The sequence below is a fragment of the Dunckerocampus dactyliophorus genome, chromosome 10 (genome assembly GCF_027744805.1).
Source record: "Dunckerocampus dactyliophorus isolate RoL2022-P2 chromosome 10, RoL_Ddac_1.1, whole genome shotgun sequence".
NCBI classification, from domain to species: domain Eukaryota; kingdom Metazoa; phylum Chordata; class Actinopteri; order Syngnathiformes; family Syngnathidae; genus Dunckerocampus; species Dunckerocampus dactyliophorus.
This window is the reverse complement of record NC_072828.1, coordinates 6,920,654-6,943,026: the sequence shown is the minus strand read 5'-3', so window position 1 is coordinate 6,943,026 and position 22,373 is coordinate 6,920,654. Positions and strand designations below refer to the sequence as shown.

The window sequence follows — 22,373 nt, the reverse complement described above, 5'->3', positions numbered from 1 at the left end:
CATTAGTGTGCTGCAGCAGGTCTAACAAGGTCCAGATGTCCACGGAGGTCCAACCGGCACTTTTGTTTCTCAAAAAGGACACCAAAACATTTTATGATGGATTGTTGAAAGAGACCACCAGACGCTACAGTTGTGGTCTCTTCCGACAAAACAAATGCACCCGATGCTGCAATGTGAGTTTCTGAAACTTTACACGTTTCTTCCTGCATGTCTGGATGTTCGGAGGACCGAGATGCTGCCGGCGCCACGGCGCTCCACCTTGCGGCCCGCTTTGGTTGCGTGGAGGTGGTCACGTGGCTCCTGTCCGTCAAGGGGACAGCGGAGGTGGAAACCAAGTGCGGGGCTCTGGCTGCTCACTACGCTGCAGTCAGTGGCGACCTCGGGTCTTTGATGCTGCTTGTTCAGCAGACGCCACGGTGAGCCCAGCTTTCATTTTTGCAAATTGACCTCTGAACATGCAAAACTGACATCTGCTACACCAGGGGTGTCCAAAGTGCAGTGTGCGGCACATTCTAAAAAATATCATTTAACAGTAAAAAGGAATTAAAAAAAGAAAAAAGTTAAAATATTAAGATAACAAGTAAATTGGGAAAGAATATCTTTTAAAGTAATTTTACCAGAATAATGCAATATTATGAGGGAAAAAAATGAAAAATGAAAGGGAAAAAAGTTTTTTTTTTTTTTTTTTTTTTTTAAAAAAAAGGTAATGAGAAACAAAATAACAAAGAAAAAAAGAAGAAAGAAAGAAAAAAAATATAATATGAGAATAACATTAAATTTTATGGGACTGAAGTCATAATATCACAAGAAGAAAATTTATGAAAATTATTTAAGAAGAAATTGGAAATATTTTCAAAATTTAAAAAATGAAAAATCTGCAGTAATTTTACAGGAATAAAGTCAAAATATTAAGACAAAAAGTTGTAAACTAATGAGAAAAATAGTAGCATAAATTTGATTTGAAAATTAAAAAAAAAACAACAGCAAAGATGGGCAAAAAGATTAAAGACTGAAGTTCTTCTTAGCATACATACAAAATACCAAAGTGCATCCTTTCATTTTTTAGCATGTGGCCCTAAGAGGACAAAGCTTGTATGCTTCTGTGCTACACAATGCCACAGTACAAGCTGGAATTCATCGTTCCCCTCAATGAGCCACAGCTCCACCAGTGCCGGCAGCACTCGTGCACCACCTTGCTCGACTGTAGACAAAGATACAGTTATCTTGCGACTCACTCGTACTGTCAGCTACTTTAACATCAATGGCTGTGTTCTGTCTCTTTTTCAGTGGATAGTAAATCTATACTGCTATACAAGCTGTACACTGACTACTCTAAAGTGTATCCAAGTCTACCTTCTATAGCAATGTTTCCCAGCTTTTATGCTGTTTATATGTCTATCCATCCATCCATCTTCTATGCCGCTTCTCCTCATTCGGGTCGCAGGGGTATGCTGGAGCCTATCCCAGCTGACTTCGGGCGAGAGGCGGGGTACACCCTGGACTGGTCGCCAGCCAATGGCAGGGCACATATAGACAAACAACCATTCACACTCACATTCATACCTATGGACAATTTAGAGTCTCCAATTAACCTAACATGCATGTTTTTGGAATGTTTATATGTATATGTTTGAAAAATCTCACAACACTCCAAGCAAAAATGTATCAACGGCAACAGGTGAGGTTATTTGTGTACCTCCTGCCCTCTAGTGGAAGACATTGAATTGTTGTGCCGATCACTATACTGTATGTCGCTGGCATACATGAGCACATACTGAAAATTCAAAGGATATGGGGGGGATACTTTCATATTTATATATGTTTTTATTTATTTTTTATTTATTTTTATTTATTTATGCCGCATTGTGGTCTAGCACGTTGGCCAACACAGTAACAGTCTGGAGATCGGGAAGACCTGGATTCGATTCTCCCTTGGGCATTTCTGTGTGGAGTTTGCATGTTCTCCCCGTGTGTGCGTGGGTTTTCTCCGGGTACTTCGGTTTCCTCCCACATTCCAAAAACATGCATGTTAGGTTAATTGGAGACTCTAAATTGTCCATAGGTATGAATGTGAGTGTGAATGCTTGTTTGTCTATATGTGCGCTGCCATTGGCTGGTGACCAGTCCAGGGTGTACCTCGCCTGTCGCCCGAAGTCAGCTGGGATAGGCTCCAGCATGCCCCCGTGACCCTAATGAGGAGAAGCGGTATAGAAAATGGATGGATGGATGGATTTATTTATTGGTTTATGGTTGTAAAAAAGCTAAAAAAAAGTTTGTGTTATCATTAGTTGTTAGTATCAACATTTCAGCCTTTTCTCTGTACATTGGGCCTTTATTGGTCTAGTTTTCCAATTTCCCATCTCATTTTATTTCAGTTTCGACACCCCTGCTGTTGCGGAACAAAGATTATTTGTAGTAAATAAATGATTTTGGGGCTGCTCATGTGAAATTGCACACCTGATGGTGCGCCACGGCACGGTGGTTGGGAATCGCTGGTCTATAGGACACGTTATAACCGTGAAAGGGACTGCAGGTGCGTGAACCACCAGATGTCCACCGGCGCCAGCCCGCTCTACCTGGCCTGCCAGGAGGGACACGTGCGCATGGTGGAACACCTGGTGAAGTACTGTGGCGCTGACGTGCACGTGAGGGCCTACGACGGCATGAGCTGCCTGCACGCCGCTGCGCACATGGGCCACGAAGACGTGGTGGCGTGGCTGGTGAGCGGACGTCCTTCCTCCATGTTCCCGCTTAAGCCTTCACCCGGATGAGCTGCTTGTTTCCTTGTACAGGTGAGCCACACGGACATCAGCCTGTCCTGCCAGGACGTAGAAGGAGCCACCGCCCTGCACTTTGCCGCCAGCAGGGGGCACTCTCGTGTCTTGGAGCGGCTGCTTGAAGCCGAGGCGATGGTCATGAAGGATTACTGGGGCGGGACGCCCCTGCATGATGCGGCAGAGAACGGAGAGCTGGAGGTTGTCTTTGGTATTGTTATTTTAATTGAAAGTAAACTAAAGTGCAGCTGAAAATCACACGTGCATATTTGTGCCCTGTCAGTGCTGTAAAAGCATACTGGCCCGCCACCCCGAGCCCGCCGACAGAGATATTGATGGACTCACGGCGGCCGACCTGGCCGAGTATAACGGCCACCATGAGTGCGCCAGATACCTGCGTGCAATGGAGAACAACGTAAGAACACCTGCTGTGTTTTTTTTCTTCCGCTCCTCCGAGCATCTGTGGTCTTTGCCGTGTTTGGGGGAGGTAAGAGCAAACATCTGGAAAGCTAAGCCACTCGTTTTCTTTCATTTGTGACACGAAATGTCACTGAGGTCACTCTCATTTGCTCTCGTTTTCCTGAAAATGAAAGTGTGTGTGTGAGAAGAAGAGACAGTGACAGCACTTTTTAAAGCTTCTCATGCAAAAAAAAAAAAAAAAAACCTAACTGGAATGCGTTAGCGCATGATTGCGTGACTTGCACAAACTCAACCCTCATAGAAATGCGCTTGTTAAACACAAAACCCCACAAACAATACAAATAATCCACTCAAACAGGAGACTTTAAAAATGGAAGAGGGTTTTCAAACTCTGGATTCTCCTTGGCACTGTCGCTAGCCATGACTCCTGCTAGCCAAGGTCTGGACTGCACTGCTTTCATTCGCCTGAATCTGTGCTTCCCTACCAAATGCCTCCCCTTTTAGTCCCTTTGAATGCACACTTCCTGTCCTTCACTTTTAGGTGTACTGTGTAGGAACTCCGTACACCTCTGTACTGAGCTGAAAGTTTCACACCAAAAAAATCGGATTGCGAATACTGTTACACCCGTCAGCTTTAAAGATGAGTACAGTAATCCCTCACTTGGAATTTTGCGGCTTCACTCTATCACGGTTTATCAAAAATATATTAATCAATAAATCCTGCTGTTTTATGGTAAAAAAAAAAAAAGCATATTTAAGCAAATTTCCCTTTTTTTGGGCGAAATTAAGCATGCATTTAATTTCACTTAGCAATATTTATGCTGGACAATGCTTAATTTTTATTTAATAATTGGCCGTATTAAACCAAGAAACAGCATGACTGTGAAAAACTGTGATAAAGTGAAGCAACGAAATTTTACGCGTAATGTGGCGAGGGATTGCTGTATAAGGCATTTAGACGATGCATTCAAAAGCGTTGTGACGATATGAAATATTCTACGATGCTCACTAGGTGTCAGTGATGTTACTGTAATGTTGGGTGAGACACACAAGCACCAGACTTGATCACCAGGACACCACCCTTTTATTGCAGGACAACAGGCACAATAATCCCAAAGATGCTAACATGTGTGAGTCTTATTTATGTCTTAAGTGTCTTATTTTCTCTTATTATGTCTACTTTATTGGGTAATAGGAGTGTAAAGGAGACTATAGGGGTGTTGTTTTATGTCTGGAGGGCTCTGATAATGTTAAAAACTGTATTTGGAAGGTTGTAAACAGGTTTTCTATGCTCTTAACTACAAAGATATTTAATTTATAAATAAGCAATCCTACACTGTGGAAATTGGCTTATATAAGACAGAAAGACACAGTGCATATTAATTAACATTTTCATGTAAATATGCAAGATTAGTGGCTAATTTTCAACTACCCTGAAAGTACAGAGTCCATCCATCCATCCATCCATCCATCCATTTTCTTCTGCTTGTCCGGGTCCAGGTCACGGGGGCAGCAGTCTCAGTAGGGAAGTCTAAACTTCCCGGAGGACACCAAGGCGTTCCCAAAAGTACAGTAACAATACAAAAAAGAAGACAAGACTGACTAAATAAAAACAGTAAAAGAATAAGCATAAAACCATGTGCACTTGACAGAACTACAAATTTGGGGAGACAAAGTGCTTGAGTGCTAAAGTGCTAGGTGCCATAGTATCAGAACCTGTTGATGTTATTACATGTTTTTTTTTTATAAAAGCGTAATTAAAAAGATGATTTGTGTTGCAGAGTTGCCTCAGTCAAGTGTAAAAAGAAGTGAAGCAGTGTTAGTGGTGTAAAAGAGTAACTTGAGTGAGGACACGTTTGGTGATGCTGGAGTCTTAATGGAAGAAATACTCGAAAAAAACTCCACAAAGCAAAGTTTAGAGGTGAGGTTTGAGTCAAGAGGACGTGCTGTCTGCGGATTTATGATTTGTTGTCCATCAAAAGGGCAGCGGAGTAATCAGGGAATTGTTAGCTGACAGCAGACTTGCTGCACCTCAAAGCGTCAGCAGGTGCTGAGCCGGGCCACACATGATGATCCGCGGCTGGCGTCCAACGGAATCCATGAATAAGTCAGCAGTGAAGTGCAGCACTCGCACATGAAGAGGATGAAGACGGCGAGCCAGCGAGGCGCGGCTGCTGAGCTCTTCCCTCACACATAATCCTCCCTCGGAACAATGGAGGGCTAATTAGCGCAGGCGCCGGCCCTTTGGCAATTCCCCGGAACGCTGCCTGGAGCCCCTGGCCAGCCGGCTGAGGGCCTATCGGTTTTCTCCCTATCGGGCAGCTCAGGTGGAAGGCCCCGAGGCCGAGCCTGTTATGAGATCCACAAGGTTGGGTTTCAAAGTTTTCACCATCCCGATGCCTGGAAGCGGCAACCCAATGCCTGGTAAGGACCGGGAGAGCAGGTACTCCTGGTACCAGCACAGGGAAGGCTCGGTCACGTGGGCTTAAGAAAGCAGCAGCGGTGCTTTAATTACATCTGTTCCATGGTCTGGAAAGCAAAGGTTCTACAGTGTCAGTCGAGTAACCTCGGTTGAACAGGCAGAGGTGGAAAGGTGGGATGGACTCCAACAACAACCAAGTCAAATTTGTCAAGCAGCCCGCCTGATTTTGCAATTCAGGAGCAGCTGCAGCCTGATGAACAGAAAACACAGCCGGCCGGCCCAAGATGAGTTACTTTGATAGTTATTTTGTTATGCAGTCGTCCCTCTCCACATCGAGGTTCCAATGACACAAATGTTACGTATTTTTAGCCTAAATTAAGCATTGTCAAGCATGAAACGTCGACCCTCGTTCAAAGCGGTTAATTGGTTCCAGACCTGAAGCGTTAAATTAATTTCCACGATATAGGATTCAATTTTAATTGAATATTTTCGTGATTAAAGCACAGAAAACCTGTTCATGACTTTCAAAATACAGGTTTTAACATTATTAGAGACCTGCAGACATGAAATAACACCCATATAGTCACCTTTACACTCCTATTATTCTTTGTTTACAACATATTGCTCAACTCTTATGCTGCAGGGAACTCGAGGCGGCCGCGAGCTAGTAAGCTAGCGAGTTAGCGAGCTAACCATTTAGCCTCAAATGTATTTCTTCTAAACTTAATAAGCCAAAAACTTACCACATCCAAATGGAATGGGAGAACTTTTTTTCATTCTGTCATGTTGGACATGCCATGGCTGACTTCATGACTTTGTGCAGTGTTAAGGTAATGTATTGTCTCAATGTTTTGTGTCATTACTGCTGCCTAGTGACCAGAATACTACATATCACTTGCATTTCAATATCCATCCATCCATCTTCTATGCCGCTTATCCTCACTAGGTTCATGGGGGTATGCTGGAGCCTATCCCAGCTGACTTCGGGCGAGAGGCGGGGTACACACTGGACTGGTCGCCAGTCAAGTGCAGGGCACATATAGACAATCAACCATTCACACTCACATTCATACCTATGGACAATTTAGAGTCGCCTTTTAAACTAACATGCATGTTTTTGGAATGTGGGAGGAAACTGGAGTGGACTCGTAGGCAGTTTGAAGTTGCTGCACCACCTGCTTTTCTGTGTCTAGGAGGTGTTTGAAACGTCAGATAAGTAAATATTCTGTCAATGTTTCCTGGCCTCATGTCCTCATTCCCCATGCCGGCCGTGCCTCACGTGACACGAAAGGAGTGTATTGGTGGTCAAGTTCAGTCATAAAATCCTGAAAACGGCTGCCATGGGTGCTTGCTGTTCAAGCGTGACGGTGTCGCATTGTCTTTCACCGGTCCTCTCCAGCTGAGAGTCCACCTCATTCAATGATCCAGAGTGGAAAAAGCCAACGTCATGAGATGAAATGTCTCTTTTCAAGCGGCTTTAGCAAGTCCTCTGCTGATACCTCCTCCGTGCGCTTCGTTGGTGCGACGGTGCATTAGTGACATTGCCGGCCATCCTATCCTTTGCCCTTTGAATTATTCACGCCATCCTCCCATGGCTTTATTGTTTATTGGCGGTGGTGTTGAAGAAGCGCTGTGCCGTCCTGCCGGCACATCCTCACAGCTGCTGCTGCTGCCGCCTCCTCGACACGCAGTGATGCTCGACCGCTGAAGGCCGGAAGACGAGGTCAAGGTCGGTCTTTTGCCAGATGAGCTGCTTTGCTTGTTTACCTACTTAAGAGGCGAGAGTCTACCTCCATACCTGGGGAGTTAAGATTCCTGGGATGGTGTGCTGGGGTCATTAGTAGTACTGTATAGCGGTTCAACCCAATGACTGGATGTTTAAATTATATTTCTTTATTTACCCACAAAAGTGTAAAAATGTGTTAAAACATGCACTTCTGCTGCCTTGCATGTGCTATTATTTTCCTGACAAACACAGTAGATCCTAGTTATTACGTTATTTAATAGTAAAAAACCCCCACATATAATAGACGCACCCATTAGTTCCCTAAAAATGCTTATTGTTGATACTCTCACAGTTATTAGAGACATTAAATGCAGTTCTACATGTTAAGGAATAATTCCCGGCAAACAATATAAAGTACTGTATTGTACTAACGTGCAGGCAATTCCAGGCAAACAATATACAGTATTGTGTTGTACTAACGTGCAGTTACACATCATGTCTTGTGAAGGCAGCTTCCTGGAGGAAAATGTTGACAAAATTGACGTGCGAGGCGGCGCCCTCTACTGGATTCATAGCTGCAGCACTTGTTTTCCCCCCTGTAGATAGCGCCATCAAACCGCTTTCTATTTTTTACCATAAAAAGTGCAATAATTTTGTGGCTTCACTCGATCACGTTTTTTCAGAAATATATGACTTGATCAATCTTGCTGTTTCATGGGTGAATACGGCCTATTATGAGTCAAAAATAAGCATAATTAAGCAAAGTGTATGTATTTTTTTCCTAAATTAAGCATTTTCAAGCATCAGAATGCCTAAATGAACTAAAATACAAATGTAACGCATTTAGAAGACGCATTCATGTGATGATATGTAGTATTCTGGACACTGGACACTAGGTGTCAGTAGTATTACTATAATGTTGGGTGTGACACACAAGCACCAGACTTGAGCTCCGGCAACAGGCTTTTAGTGCCGGTTTGAATGATCTCACAACAGTCACAATAATCCCTAACTACAACGTTGCGGCCGTAACCCATGGCGAACGAAAAGTCAACTCTGAAACACTGATGTCACATCCTGTCCACGCCAGAACTTACAGCAACACAGCAGTTCCTATTTATGTCTTAAATGGCTTATTTTCTGTTATTATGTTTACTATATTGGGTAATAGGAGTATAAAGGTGACCATAGGGGTGTTATTTTATGTCTGGAGGGCTGTAATCATGTTAAAAAGCGTATTTAGAAGATTGTAAACATGTTTTCTGTGCTCTAAATACAGAAATATTCTATTTAAAATAAGGAATCCTACTTCACAGAAATTCACCTATCACGGTCGGGTCTGGAACCAATTAACCAGGATAAACGCAGGATTACTGAATATACAGAGAAAAGAATGTGTGACTTTACTGTACACCACATGGTGGAGCTGTAATACACCCCCATAAATTGGATTGCCTTGGAATTTCTCACACAGCTGATGTGCTCTACACTGGAACTTTAGGGTTTGGTACACGCTTGTAGGGGACTGACAAGCACAGGAGTGTCAAATTTGAGCAAGACTGGTTAAAAAACATGGCGGACATCAAGCAAAAGGGGTATGGCTTAGGAACTAATTGTCCATAAGTCACTGAGCATTTGTCTAATGATTATAAAACTTTGAGGATATCTGTATTACATGAATGCTAGCATGTCTTGCCACAAATGTCATTTGCATTCCTGTAAAAATATGAGGAGTTCCCGCCATTTCTCAGCTTCCCACCACTGACCTGACCTGCGGGAAACCCGAGTGTGTGAACATGTGAGGGGATGTGTAGTTACACCGCAGCCTAGCGTGTGTGTGTGTGTGTGTGTGTGTGTGTGTACATCCCCCACGTTGCGATGTCGCAAACATTTGGCTGATCAGGTTGTTATGAATGCGTCCGCGCACTGCAAGTTTGTTAAAAACGCTGGCGGGCTTGTGACACGGTTAACTAGAGCACAGAGCGAGGTCGTGAACTCTTGGCTCCTGATCTGGAGTGATCCGGTTTTTGATAAAGGACGCGCTGGGCTTGTGTGTGTGTGTGTGTGTGTGTGCGCGTGCATATATGTGTGTATTGCAGCTGAGAAGTGGTGTTGATGAAAACCAAATGCCTCCCTGCCACTGGGTCCAATTAAAAGCACGCACAGGGATGGGCCCGTTGGAGCTGCGAGGACGTTGAACTCTTACGAGAAGGGTCACCCAGGAAGCGGGACCTCCTCCCTTTTGCTCGCTCTTCTCCTCTTGTTTATCTGTTTGGGGATTGCACAACTTCGGGGAAGCTGGAGCGGCATAGTGAGAGGAAGTGGCGACGACCGGCTCACTTTGTGTTTGATGTCGGATTGATCGCGATGAGGTCATGTGAGGAACACATGAGGACAGTGCATCTAAACGCTCCCATGCATCCTCCATCACTGCTGAAGCTTTTGTCCAACGTTGATAATCATTTTTTATGTTCATGTTTTCATGTCAATTCATTATTTCAAGTGCAGTGGTTTCTTAAAATTTTTTATTAATTTGTTCAAAAAGTTTGACAAAAACCGAAACGTTCCCATAAGAAATGGTGTAAATCCAATTAATCTCCTTGAAAATATGAGCAAAAAAAGACATTTTATAGTGAATAATAAATAACGAATGGACGGAACTTATTGTTGATGCGGAGTCTGCAATGCGTAGGGTGCTTTGTTTGAGGACTCGATTGTGCGGAACGATACTGTACCGGGCAAACGGACTAGTCTGTTACGTGCAGCATTGTACAAAAACCCAGGCAAAATTTTCTACGAAAACCAAATCGTACCAAAACTGGGATGTACGGAAACCGAGGTTTAGTCCTATTTCACACTGCTACACTGAGCTGTAGCCTGAATCAGCGTTTTTTTAAATTGTTGGGCAGCTGGAGAAAAATACCAAAAAAATTTGACATTCTGAAGAAACAGAAAACTTCAGAGAAGTTCCTCGGTGGCTGCGGAACGTGAGCATGTCGGCCAAGAGGAGAACACTGCAGACTGACGTTCTACACAACTGTATAATAAACTTACGATCGTGCCCCACTGGGATCCAATATCATTTTTTAATTAATGAACAGGATTTGGCCCCTTCAAGGTGCGGGACAGAATTTATTTAGAATATCGTACAAGCATTATACGTTGTACGATACTAGCATAGCTATGTGATGCTAAAGTGATAACATTCCACTCACATTTTAACATCATGCTAGGTTAGCTGAAGAAAACCTAACTGATCAAACTTACAGCTCTCACGTCTCTAGCTGAGTGACGGATCCTGGCAGAACACTTACTTTAAGATGTGTAGCGAAGCCTTTTTTGATATAAAGTGGTGGGTATATGCGCGTGACGGGCTCATCTGGCTAGGGACAGGTCAGAGGTGGTATCATTTCCATGAGAAAGGAGGTTTTTCATCCATGGAACAGCTCATGCACATATTCCCATTAGAACGTCATTAAAAAGTCATCTTTGTGTCACAGGAGTCCTTTAAAAAATGACATGTTTGTCTAGAGCAGGGATACACAAACTATTTCCACCGAGGGCTACGTACTGAACAACGCAGCTTCCATCTGAAGCTTTGTGTGACAGGTGATATGAACTTTTTCTCCTTACAATACACATTTTTCCCTCATTTTTCCATTAAAAACATATTTTCCACAAATAAGTTAAACTTTATCATTGTCAATCTTTTTTCTTAGACTTATGCTACTTTTTTATGCTGGTAAGTAAGAATTTCATTGTACAGTGAAACGTGCTTCTTCACTGTGCACATGACAATAAACACTTTGAATCTTTGAATCTTTAATATATATATTTTTTCACAATGTTACAGTTTTGTTCTTGTAAAATTTCGACTTTTTTCCACTTTTGATGACAACTTTTATCTCTTATTATTTCATAATATTTTGACATTATTATCATAAAATTGCTGCTCTTTTCTTCCATATTTGCTGTTGTTTTTTTTATTTTTAGAATGTGCCGAGGGCCATTGAAAAACAACTGCAGGCCTCAAAATAGCCCCTGGGCCACACTTTGAGTGTGTTTATACGCGAGCGCATGAAGGCAACTTGAGAGCGACACAGATACTAATTACTTTGTGTGTTCCGTGGCAAGCCCCGGATTAGAAGCACCCGAAGTTGCTTGGGAACACACAGGAGTCACAGGATCGGTCGCAGCAGTGGAAAAAAGTCTCCCAGTCCATAAAACATGTTGAACAAAAACTCCCGGGCTGCTGTTCAGAGAACTTAGTGGAGCGCTGGAGCGAGAACAAAGAGAGAGTCCATTAAAGTGTAGGCCAGCTCTGCTCTAACAGCCAAGAAGAGCATATCTTCAAAATAAACCTGACAGATGCGAGCCAGCATCCCTGCTTGGAATTTCATTGGACGTGATTGATCATTCCAGGCCGCCGGTGCTGATAAGTCCATCATCATCCCAGCGGAGGAAGTGTCGCAGCGCAGCAAGCGGGTCCGTTTCCACGGCAGCGAGAGCGCCTTCATGGACACCTTGAAGGTGCATGTCCATGTCACATGACACCACAAACTTCGAAAGAACCTAAAATGTTTCCTCTTCTCACTTCAAGCAACCTGAGAGTGAGGAGACCTCAGCAGCAAGATACCCTCAGCCACCTCCCTTACCTTCTTCTCCATCCACGCCCGCCCAGCCGCAAAAGAGCATCATACCCAGAATTGAGAAGGTTCAAACCGCAACATCTGGTACGAGACTTTTGTTGAATCAGAACCTGAGGAGAGAGTAAAAGATGGCGCTGATGTTTTGCATGTCAGTTATTAAAGGTTTAAATCAGCCAAAGGCAGCCAGGAGTCGCACGACATCCTCTGCTGACAAGAGGGCGCTACCTGATGCCAGCCTCCTGAGCGACATGAAGCCCATCATGACGCTCAAACAGTCGTCCCTGACGGGTGTCTTCACCGGCCAAGCCGTAAGCATGCGCCACCGCGTCCTTCCTATGTGTCCATGCTCGGCTTTGTCCCCGACTGTGTTTGATCCCCGTAGAGCAAGATGGTGGTTCTCCCCACCGAGCAGGCCAACCTGGCGGACATCGACCACCTGGTGCCCACCCATGACGAGAAGGGCCGCCCCATCGCAGAGTGGAAGCGGCAGGTGATGGTGAGGCAGCTGCAGGCCCGGCTGCTGGACGAGGAGGACCAGAGGAGGAAGGTAACACACAAAACTCCTCACAGGCATCACATCATGTGGTGCCACCATTTTATTCTATCTTGTCAAGGGACAATACAATAATATTCTTTAGAGCAGTCAGTGTATTCATCTTGGAGGTGTGTTTGAACTACGGACTAACCTGTGCTTCCTATTGTCACCGTACATGTTGGAATTCATCTTTACACTCCGCGAACCGCAGCTCCCCGCTCCCGGCAGCACTAATGTATCCCTAGATCATGATGCTACCACCACCACGCTTGAAACAATTATCTTGCTACTCACTAGTGACAATAATGGTTGTGTTTTGACTTGTGGGCCGCTACAATAATTTGATGCTGTCTGTCGGCCCTCACTCATAAACACATTATAATGGGACTCTGTGGAAATAGCTTTCCGACGGCGTACAGTAGCTGGCATCGTGACTCTTGCTTCTTAGGACACCTCATACAAACCGGGTCTTTGTGGTTGCTTTGTTGTTGTTGTTATTGATGAGTATTCAGACCCCTCTAGATTCTGTTTTTCAAAAATGCAACTACAGTAGTGACAAAACTTGCAACTTATATTATAGTATTGTAATATTATGTGGAAAAATCACATCATTTTAGTAGCATAAAGTTGAAGTATTAAAGAAAATACATTTTTTTAAAGCCGTAATTATGAAAAACAAACAAAGCGAATAAAGTTGTAATTTTATTAGGTTGTGGAAAATGTTACGAGAATAAAGTCCAAATATTATGGGGATAAAATGATAGCTACCAAGTTGAAAGAGTTGGAAAACAGCAGAAATGAAAAATAAACCTTATTCTTTACAAAAATAATGGCAAAATATTCTAACAAGAAAAAACTTATAAAATATTAATATATAAAATATTATGAGCAAACATAATGTCATTTTAGTAGCAGAGTTGAAATATTAAAGAAAAATGCATTTTTAAAAATGATAAACAAAATACAATAAAGTTGTACTTTTTGCAGTTTGGGGGACAAAAGTTATAATATTATGGTAATAAAGTCATAATATTGCAATAAAAAAATTCACAAAGATTATAAGAAAAAAATTAAATATCTGGAAAAAAAGCAAAACTAAAGCAAAAATGGGGGTAATAATAATAATCCACTTTTTCACCTACTGTATATGACAAAGCTGAGATGTATTTTGTCTTGAAATATACTGTATATAACTTCTTAGCATGTCTATGTGTGTTGATTTACAACATATAACATTCATAATGCGGCCCTTGCATCCTTTTATTTTTCACTATGTGGCCCTCGCTGGAAAAAGTTTGCACGTCCTGCTCTAACATGAAAGCAAGTATTGCTCTTCTCAACGAGCAGAGGGCCCCTACTTTAAAAGCACTCACAGGCAGCTCCGTCTTGTTAGTGAAACACAAAAAGAAGCGACAGTAGAATGTTTATTTGTATCTCCAAACATGGTTGTTTAGCTTTTCATGGTGCTTTGTGTGGTATTGTCCCTTGAGAAGACATGCTGTCATAAAAATGCTTCCTGAAATATGAGGACTGGATGTGCTTGTTTCAGGAGAACGGCAAGAGGTTCGCCAAAGTCAGCTGGAGGTACTCGCAGGCCCACAATGCCATCTTGGGTCCGTCTGGCGAGCTTCTGACGGAGCATGACCTCATCTACCTGGAGCAGCAGATCTCCAACGTGGCCATGCAGAGGCACTGTGAGGGCTACGAGCTGGAGCTGGCCCGACTGGCCGACGAGCTCCGCCACATCCTGCCGGCGCCCATCGTCAACATCACGGTCAACACGCAGTTCAGAGACTTCACCAGTCAGGTTCCTCTGCCTGTGTGGTGTGGTCGCATCTCAGGCATCGTGAAGAGCATGTCGCTGCTCATGAGCAACCTGACGGACCAGCCCTACTGCAAGATGCCCAACACCGACCTTGTCACCGTTTTTTCCCAGACGCCCGACAGACAGGACTCCACTAGAGGGCGCCGAGAGAGGATCGAGGACGAGATGCAACAGTTTGGAGTGTCTGTGAGGACGCTCAAGTCAAATTTTGAGATGCAGAACTCCCCTGAGGACAGCAATGTGTTCAACACCTCCACTCCACAAGAATCGAGTGAGTCGGAGAAATCCCCTCAATTCTCCAGTCCAGACCAGAACAGCGATGTGCACCAGGGGGCGAATGTTTCAGGAGTTGTTGAGACAACCAGCCTCAGGAAGGAGCGCATCGTCGTGCTTTTCCTGGGCCACTGGAAGAAATCTGCTTACACGGTGACGCTCAAGAGCAAGGATGCGGCAGAGAGGAAGGGGAGCGGCGGCTCTGAGACGGGTGATGACAAACGTGGTCCGGAGTGCCGGACAAGCGAGGACATTGCCCAGTCCAAGATGATGAACAGTTCTTTGGGACACTTCTTCAAGCAGAGGAGTGCCGTCAACAAGATGCTGGGGAACTGGAGGAACATGATCTCCAGTGTTCCTTCAAGGCAGATCCGACGGTAGGCTGGGGAATGTTTCCTTTCCTTTCTTTCTTTCTTTTGAATGTTCTCAGCCGGTTTCCACCACGTTGACCAGTGAATGAATTCATCGCTTCAAAGGACCCATCGGGGAGTAAAATGTAGCAACGGATGGTGGGAGTGACCATTTGTTGCTTCTTTGTTTAGTGGTGGATGGACCAGATAAACATCAGGCGCAGGAATAGCAGGGAGATAGCCATCCAGCCGCATAGTTGAATCTCGGATTCACAAGGAGCAGTGTGGTTTTTGTCTTGTCGTGGAACTGTGGACCAACTTGACACTCTCGGCAGGGTCCTTGAGGGTACGTGGGAGTTTGCCCAACCTGTCAACATGCGTTTTGGACTTGGAGAAGGCATTCGACCGTGTTACTTGAGGAATCTTGTGGGGAGGATTCTGGGGCCATGAGGTACCGGACCACCTAATTCAGACATTTGCTCCCTGTATGACCGGTTTCAAAGCTTGGTCTGCATTGCCAGCAATAAGTTGGGCTCGTTTCCAGAGGGTTGGACTCCGCCAGGGCTGCCCTTTGTCACCGATTCAGTTCATTACTTTTATGGACAGAACTTCTAGGCACAGCTAGAGTGTTGAGGAGATCCGGTTTGGTGACTGTAGGATTGGGTCTCTGCTTTTTGCAGATGATGTGGTCCTGCTGGCTTCATCGAGCCCTGATTTCCAACTCTCACTGGAACGGCTCACAGCCGAGTGTGAAGCGGCTGGGATGACAATCAGCACCTCCAAGTCCATGGTTCTCACCCGGAAAAGGTTGGAGTGCCACCTCCGGGTCGGGTTTGAGATCCTGCTTCAAGTACCTCAGGGGCTTGAGTGAGGGAAGGATGGTAGTAATCCAGCTACTGGTAGGCGGATTGGTACAGCGTCTGCAGTGATGCGGACTCTGCATCGGCCCTTTGTGGTGAAGAGGGAGCCGAGCCGAGAGGAATAGCTCCCAATTTACGGGTCTATCGACGTTCCTACCCTCACCTAAGGTCATAAGCTTTGGGTAGAAAGGACAAGATCGCGGGTACAAGCGGCTGAAATGAGTTTTCTCCTTAGGGTGGCTGGGCTCTCCCTTAGAGATAAGGCAAAACTGTCATCCGTGCAAAACTCGGAGTAGAACCACTGCTCCTTTGCATTGAGAGAGGTGTCAGGTGCCAGATGAGGTGGCATGGGCATCTGGTCAGGATGCCGCCCGGACGCATCCCTGGAGAGGTGTTCAGGGTACGTCTGACGGGTAAAAGGCCTCGCGAAAGACCCAGGACACGTTGGAGAGACCATGTCTCTCAACTGGCCTGGGAACGCCTCTGGATCCGCCGGGGGGAGCTGGACAAAGTGGCTGGGGAGAGGGAAGTCTGGGCTTCCCTGCTTAGGCTGCTGCCCCCGCGCCGTGACCTCGGATAAGCGGAAGAGTGTATGTTTCCAACAGAGTGTGTGTCTCCAGGAAGCGCTATTGTGTACTTGAACCACTTCTGACATGTACATTTTAAGTTTGCACTTACCCAACGCAATAGATGCCGTGTAACTTTAAGGAGTGGGACAGGATGACACAAACATTAGCAACACTAGTATAGCTATGTGGAGCATAGCATTTTAACAACATGCTAGGTTAGCCTATTCACTGAAGAAAAACTAAACTGTCAAACTTACAGCTGCCACGGCTGTAGCGAACTGACGGCTAGTTGGCAAAGCTCTATTTTAATATGTGTAGTGAAGCCCCTTTTTTGCGTATACGCCCAAGTGCTGGGGTTTTTCTGTCATGACGCCAAGAAAAGGCGAAACCTCAAAAGTGAGCGTTTGAGCGCCTCTTGGCGCAAACTAGTTGGGGAGATGATACATTTATATCAGATTTGGATACATATTACTGTTAGAACTTCATTAAAAAGTCACCGTTGCATCAAAAAGGACTTTTAATGTTGCAGCATTAGCCTGAGCCGACAGTGTTCTTTTTTTAGGCTCCACAGGCAGCAAGTCCTCTACTCCCCGGAGCAGTTCCTTCCCCGTGTGGACGGCGTGCCCTTGGAGTACGATAAGCTGACCCTCGACCTCTTCATGCTGGGCTACTTCCACATCTTGGAGCTGGAGCTGCCGGTGGACGAGCGCAAGATGAGACACCTGCTGTGCTTCGAGGTGTTCGACCACGTCGGCAGCTTCCCCTGGGAGCTGGTGAGGGACTTCCACAAGGCCGTCATCGAGGACATCGAGGCCGGCAACCGCCAGTGGAAGGATGGCTTCGAGGACCTGAAAGTCAAGTTCTTTGGCAACGTGACAAGTGCGCCCGAGGCCTCGGCGGAGGCGGAGACAGGCCGCCTTCCAGAGATGACGTCGCTCCCGAAAGTCATCGTACAGACGCCCACGCCGGATGAGGGATCGCTCTACACCGGAACCGACATCTCCTGTTTCAGCAACGAGGAGATATGCCAATACATCGACCGGAGCTTCGCTTTTTGGAAGGAGAAGGAGGCGGAGATTTTTGATTTTGAGTAGCTGGTTGCTTGGGTTTTGATAACTGTGTCAGAGCGGGGGTCACATTGACTACATAGTCGGCCATGTTTGTTTAGATCACGTTCAAGTTTCATGTTTTTGTAACAGCAGCAGAGATATCAACGTGGGCCAAAAATGATATCACTTTCTTCAATTTCGATGAAATTATGGCTCATAGATTCAAAGATTGATAGATTCAGTTCCACTGATTGTTTTGTAGTCAGTAGATCGCCGCCTATTCGCGGTTCGGCATTCGCACCCCCATTTATTCACGCATTTGTCATTACAGTAGCTGCTTTAAATTGGAACTTTTTCAGTTTTTTATGGTACCTTAACCCTAGAGCACTTATGTCGGGTGATTTACACCCACACAATTCTTGCCATGTGATTTTCATGGTGTTGCTGCTGTCTGAGTTGCATGGGTGCTTGGGTATCTTCAGGCTGCTCACTCCTGTCATTCATGCTATGTTTGTTTCCCTCCTCCCATCTATGTTTTTTTCAAGAGGCATGCGTTTGGGTGATTTTCACTCGACGTTAGTGATAGAGAGTAACATATTTTACAGGTGGATTTACCTGATGTTAGTGTTAGTGTGTTTAAATCAGGCTATTTGGTGCTCTTTGCACCAAATAACTAACTCTGGTGTCCTTCCTCCGTGACGCAGCTTCAAAAAAGAAGCTTGTCCTACTCTTGTCATCCATGCACACACAACCAAGTATTGGACCCATTCACAAGCCTGAGGTGATTGAGTTTTACAATCAAACGAAGAGAGGTGTTGATACTTTGGACCAGATGTGCGCCGAAAAACCAAGAGGTGACCTCAGTGTGTGCTACGTGGCATGATGACACACAAATGAAGAGGAGGCAGTATATGCACGCTTTGGCAATGGCACTCATTAAGCCACGGGCAGAGCAGAGGCTCCCCTCTTCACGTCTGTCACGTCAGCTCATAATCCTCATCTACAGCGAGTGCGACATCCCCACACCTGGCACTCCTGTGGGCGAGGTTGGACCAGTGGCAGCAGACAGCGGAGGTCCCTTAGTGAGGTGTGCTGAGTGCCACAGGCTCGGACAGGAAGACACAACACAGATGTCATGTCTGCCGTCGACCAGTGTGTGCTCGCCATTACTACCCTGCCTATTCCGACTGCATGTAAGGTATAAGGTAAGTTAGAGTTGTCCCAGAATTTGCATGCAATCCTTAATTAGTATAACGACTATGAATAAATATCACTTAATAGTCATTTCCAAGGAAATTCATATAGTCAAAAAATTTGGTCAGTTTTCCCCTCTCAAAAAATGCCATTTTGTTTCTATCTCTCCCACGGTTGATGCAGGAAGACTGTGCCTTCACCAGACGAAGCTCACATGTCCCAGGAATGGGTGGACCGAAGAACAAGTTCACAGCTCCAATATTATTTTTTTGGTTTGGAAATTTCTCGTTAAGGATTACCTGATTTTTCACAAATTTTGCTTCCTTTTTAAAGGGTGCCTTTTTAAAATATTGTATGTGATATTGTATATCGGGAAATTAAAGAAGAGTACTACAATTTGGCATACAGTGTTGTACTTTCATATAAATTGATGAAAACTGTATATTATCCAGGATATTATATCGGGTAAAATATACCCCATGTTAGTGATGGTGCTACTAATTTTTAGTGATAAAAAAGACAGTGGATTGATGGCGCTGTCTGCAGGGAAAAATGTGCTGCAGCTATGAAGCCAGCAGAGGGCGATGTCTCACAAGTCAATTGAGGCGACATTTTCCAGCAGGACCACATGCTCTGGCAAGGACTCGATGTTGGGTGACTGCAGGTATAACACTTGCTTAATGAGTAAACCTGAATTTATTTATTCATCATTTAAAACCTGTGAGAGGCTGGAATTACAAGAGACAAGCAGTGTGGAAGAAAGGCCTTCTCTAGCCTACTGGCCTCTAGTGCTAGCCTGATGACAAGGCTAAAGGCTACAGTGCGGATCCAATTCCATCCATTTACAGCAACACACATGTTTATTTATGTCTTAAATATCTTATGTTGTCTTATTATCTCTACTATATTGGGAAATAGGGCCCTCTTATTTCTGCATTAACGGACGGAATCACGGAATTGTCCAATAAAAACGTAATCTACTGTTAAATGTGGAATCTCAGAAATTGACAGTGTGAATGAAATGCCGTAACCGTGAGAAAAAGGCACATTAGTGTGGGGAAATATTTCCTCCTCATTCGCCGCGGCGTGTCCTCACAAACACTAACCAGCCCCCTCCTGAGCTAAACACGTCGAGGCGACCACCAGAATCATCGGCAAAAAACTTTGAAATTCTTACTTGTCACTGACAGTGAGCATGAGCTTGCGTAGAGCAATAGCTAGTGTAAGCTAGCTAGGTTAGCTTAGTTTAGCGGCGCATGCTAATGCGGCTGTATGAGTTGTGCTTTAGTGCTTGTTAATGTAACCCAGCGTTTTAGGTTGGCCGCAAGTTGTGTGTTAAATGGGGACAACAGACAGAAGAGGTATTTGGAAAGCTGTCTTGCTTAGCAACAGTAACAACACAAATCACACTTCCGGTCTTCAAAATAAGAGCGACACACATCCTGTCCTATGGTGGTAATAAAATAAGGGTTGCTTACATTAATAAAGCTATTACAATTGCATCTGCAACTACGTCTTCTTTAACCACAAGCATGGATATGATCGTTTGCTGTGGATTTTGTAGCAATGAAAAGTTACAGCCGTTTCTGAAATACTGCGCAAAATGGTCCGATGATATAAGGATTTTTGCATTTATTTAACTGTTATTTTATTCACTGAAAACAAAAAACACACACTTTATGGTGATAAAATAAGTGTTAAGAAAAAACGGAATTCAGAAAAAAATAAAACGGATTTCTGGGGGCCCTAGTAATAGGAGTGTAAAGGTGATTATAGGGGTGTTATTTCATATCTAGAGGGCTCTAATTATTTTTAAAACTGCATTTAGAAGGTTGTTTTCTATGCTCCAACTGCAAAAATATTCCGTTTGTAAATGAGGAATTCTACATCTTGGAAATTTACTTAACACGGTTGGGTCTGGAACCAATTAACTGTGATAAACGAGGGACCTCTGTTGTATGCTACACATACAGTACATATACAATATCATAAACAAGTGGAGCATACCCAGTGGCATACATAGTGGTCGTCTGTGACTGTTTGTCGTGTTTTTGTTTTGGGAGTTGCAGTTCATGTCAGTGTGTAATCATACTAATAAAATGTAATATATTTCATAAAAAAGATCATATTGGGTTCATGCAGTATTTTGTAGATACGAGCCAGTCAGCAGTGTGCTCACCTGTTTATGTACTTAGCTTTTTAAGGGCTTGCTAATGCTTTAATGGTCAACACAATAAATCACTTCACACTACATGTGCACACCGACAAACAAGCTCACGTCTCTCGTTTTGTTCATGACTAAAGAGGTGAAACTTGGTCATATGAGCTGGCCTGTGTGTGTGCGTGTGTGTGCGTGTGTCACAGCAGCTGCAGGTTGTTTGGAATCTGACTACACTGTGGCGTCACGTTCAGAGCCCCCCAAAAATAACCCGATGAGCGTCCCAGTGACTTGGCACAAGCTTCCCTTCTCCTCCATGTTGCTGCAAACAACAGTCTTGTGCTGCACGATGAGCCGCCGTTCTTTCTCGCCGCATCCCCGGTGAGTCTGTTTGTGTTCTTTCTGTTTTATGACAGGAAAACTTTCATTACTGTCGGTCTCAGACATGCTTTGGAGCAACACTTTGTCAGCTTTTTTTCTATTTTGTGTTTGAGACCTCTGAATCACCACCTTATTGTGGTGGAGGGGTTTGAGTGCCCCGGTGGTTCTAGGAGCTATATTGCCTGGGACTATATGCCCGTGGTAGCGTTTCTCAAAGCAAACAGGTCGTAGGTGACGGGCCAAACCAAGAGTGATTCAGAAGACCCTATGAAAAAAAAAAACAAGAGAAGGGGCCGCACCTCGCCCAGATGTGGGACACCGGGTCCTCAACCTGGAGCCAAGCCCGGGGAGGGGCTCGCAGGCGAGCACCTGGTGGTCGGGCCTTCACCCATTCGGCTCAGCCAGGCCCAGTCCGAAGAAGCCACACGGGATCTTCCCCCCTCGACCTGGTCTTCGTCGGCCAAATCTGGTTCTTGGGACATGGAATGTCACTGGCGTGGAAGGAGCCCCAACATGTGCAAAAGGCTGGAACATTCCGATTAGACATAGTCGGACTCACCTTGGCCAAACTCCTCGGCGAGCGGCGAGCTGGTGTGGTCTTTCATCAAATGCAGTACATTTATTCTCTTCCTGTATTACAAGTACAGTCTTTTCCAGTTAATACACAGGCAAATGATGAGGGAATGTAACAATGTGGTAATATAATTGGCAAGGTTTTTTCACCATAAATAATTTATATAGCAATCATAATATCATAATAAATACTAATAATATATATAATTATATATATAATATATATATAATTATATATATATAATAAAGCAGGTGACAGTGACACAGTTGGATCATGAATGAATACAAACAATGTCATTTTCCAGTAGTGATAAGAAATGAAAAGTGTTACAGTTGTCATTTGAATTAGCATCGCACTGATAATTCTTCTTTGGCTCTTGATTCTTCTTCCTTGCACTTTGTAAACATCAACTGCTTGTGCTGCTTCTTAAAATGGCTCATTTTAGTGCTTGAGTTCTTCACTCAATCAGTCCCACAACTTGATCCCACATACTGATATACTGAATGTTTTTTGCGTTGTTCATGCTTATAAGTGTTTTAAATGTAGTTTTTCCCTAAAGTCATATTTCTCCTCTCTTGTTGAGATGAATTGTATCACGTTTTTGGGTAGCAGGT

The 22,373-nt window shown here is 44.3% G+C and overlaps 1 protein-coding gene across 2 annotated transcripts; it reads left to right on the top strand.

Moving 5' to 3' along the window:
* On the top strand, positions 1–19,028 carry espnla (espin like a). 2 transcript variants are annotated; one of them, XM_054790856.1, is made up of 11 exons: positions 1–416; positions 2,534–2,720; positions 2,793–2,975; positions 3,058–3,261; positions 11,765–11,872; positions 11,943–12,075; positions 12,145–12,299; positions 12,374–12,538; positions 14,076–15,001; positions 16,966–18,657; positions 18,830–19,028. In XM_054790856.1, exons 1-10 carry the CDS (start codon positions 208–210, stop codon positions 17,495–17,497), a joined length of 2,802 nt encoding a protein of 933 aa, XP_054646831.1. In that variant the 5' UTR covers positions 1–207; the 3' UTR covers positions 17,498–18,657; positions 18,830–19,028. The 2 variants fall into 2 exon arrangements, with proteins under 2 accessions (XP_054646831.1, XP_054646832.1); XM_054790857.1 differs by having other exon boundaries at positions 2–416; positions 3,058–3,189.
* The last annotated feature ends 3,345 nt before the right edge of the window (positions 19,029–22,373 follow it).

Coding starts and splice junctions, on each gene's coding strand:
- espnla (XM_054790856.1), top strand. CDS start 208: ATGTCTGGATGTTCGGAGGACCGAGATGCTGCCGGCGCCACGGCGCTC. Junction 11,873..11,942: donor CCTTCATGGACACCTTGAAG/GTGCATGTCCAT, acceptor TCTCACTTCAAG/CAACCTGAGAGTGAGGAGAC. Junction 12,300..12,373: donor GTGTCTTCACCGGCCAAGCC/GTAAGCATGCGC, acceptor TGATCCCCGTAG/AGCAAGATGGTGGTTCTCCC.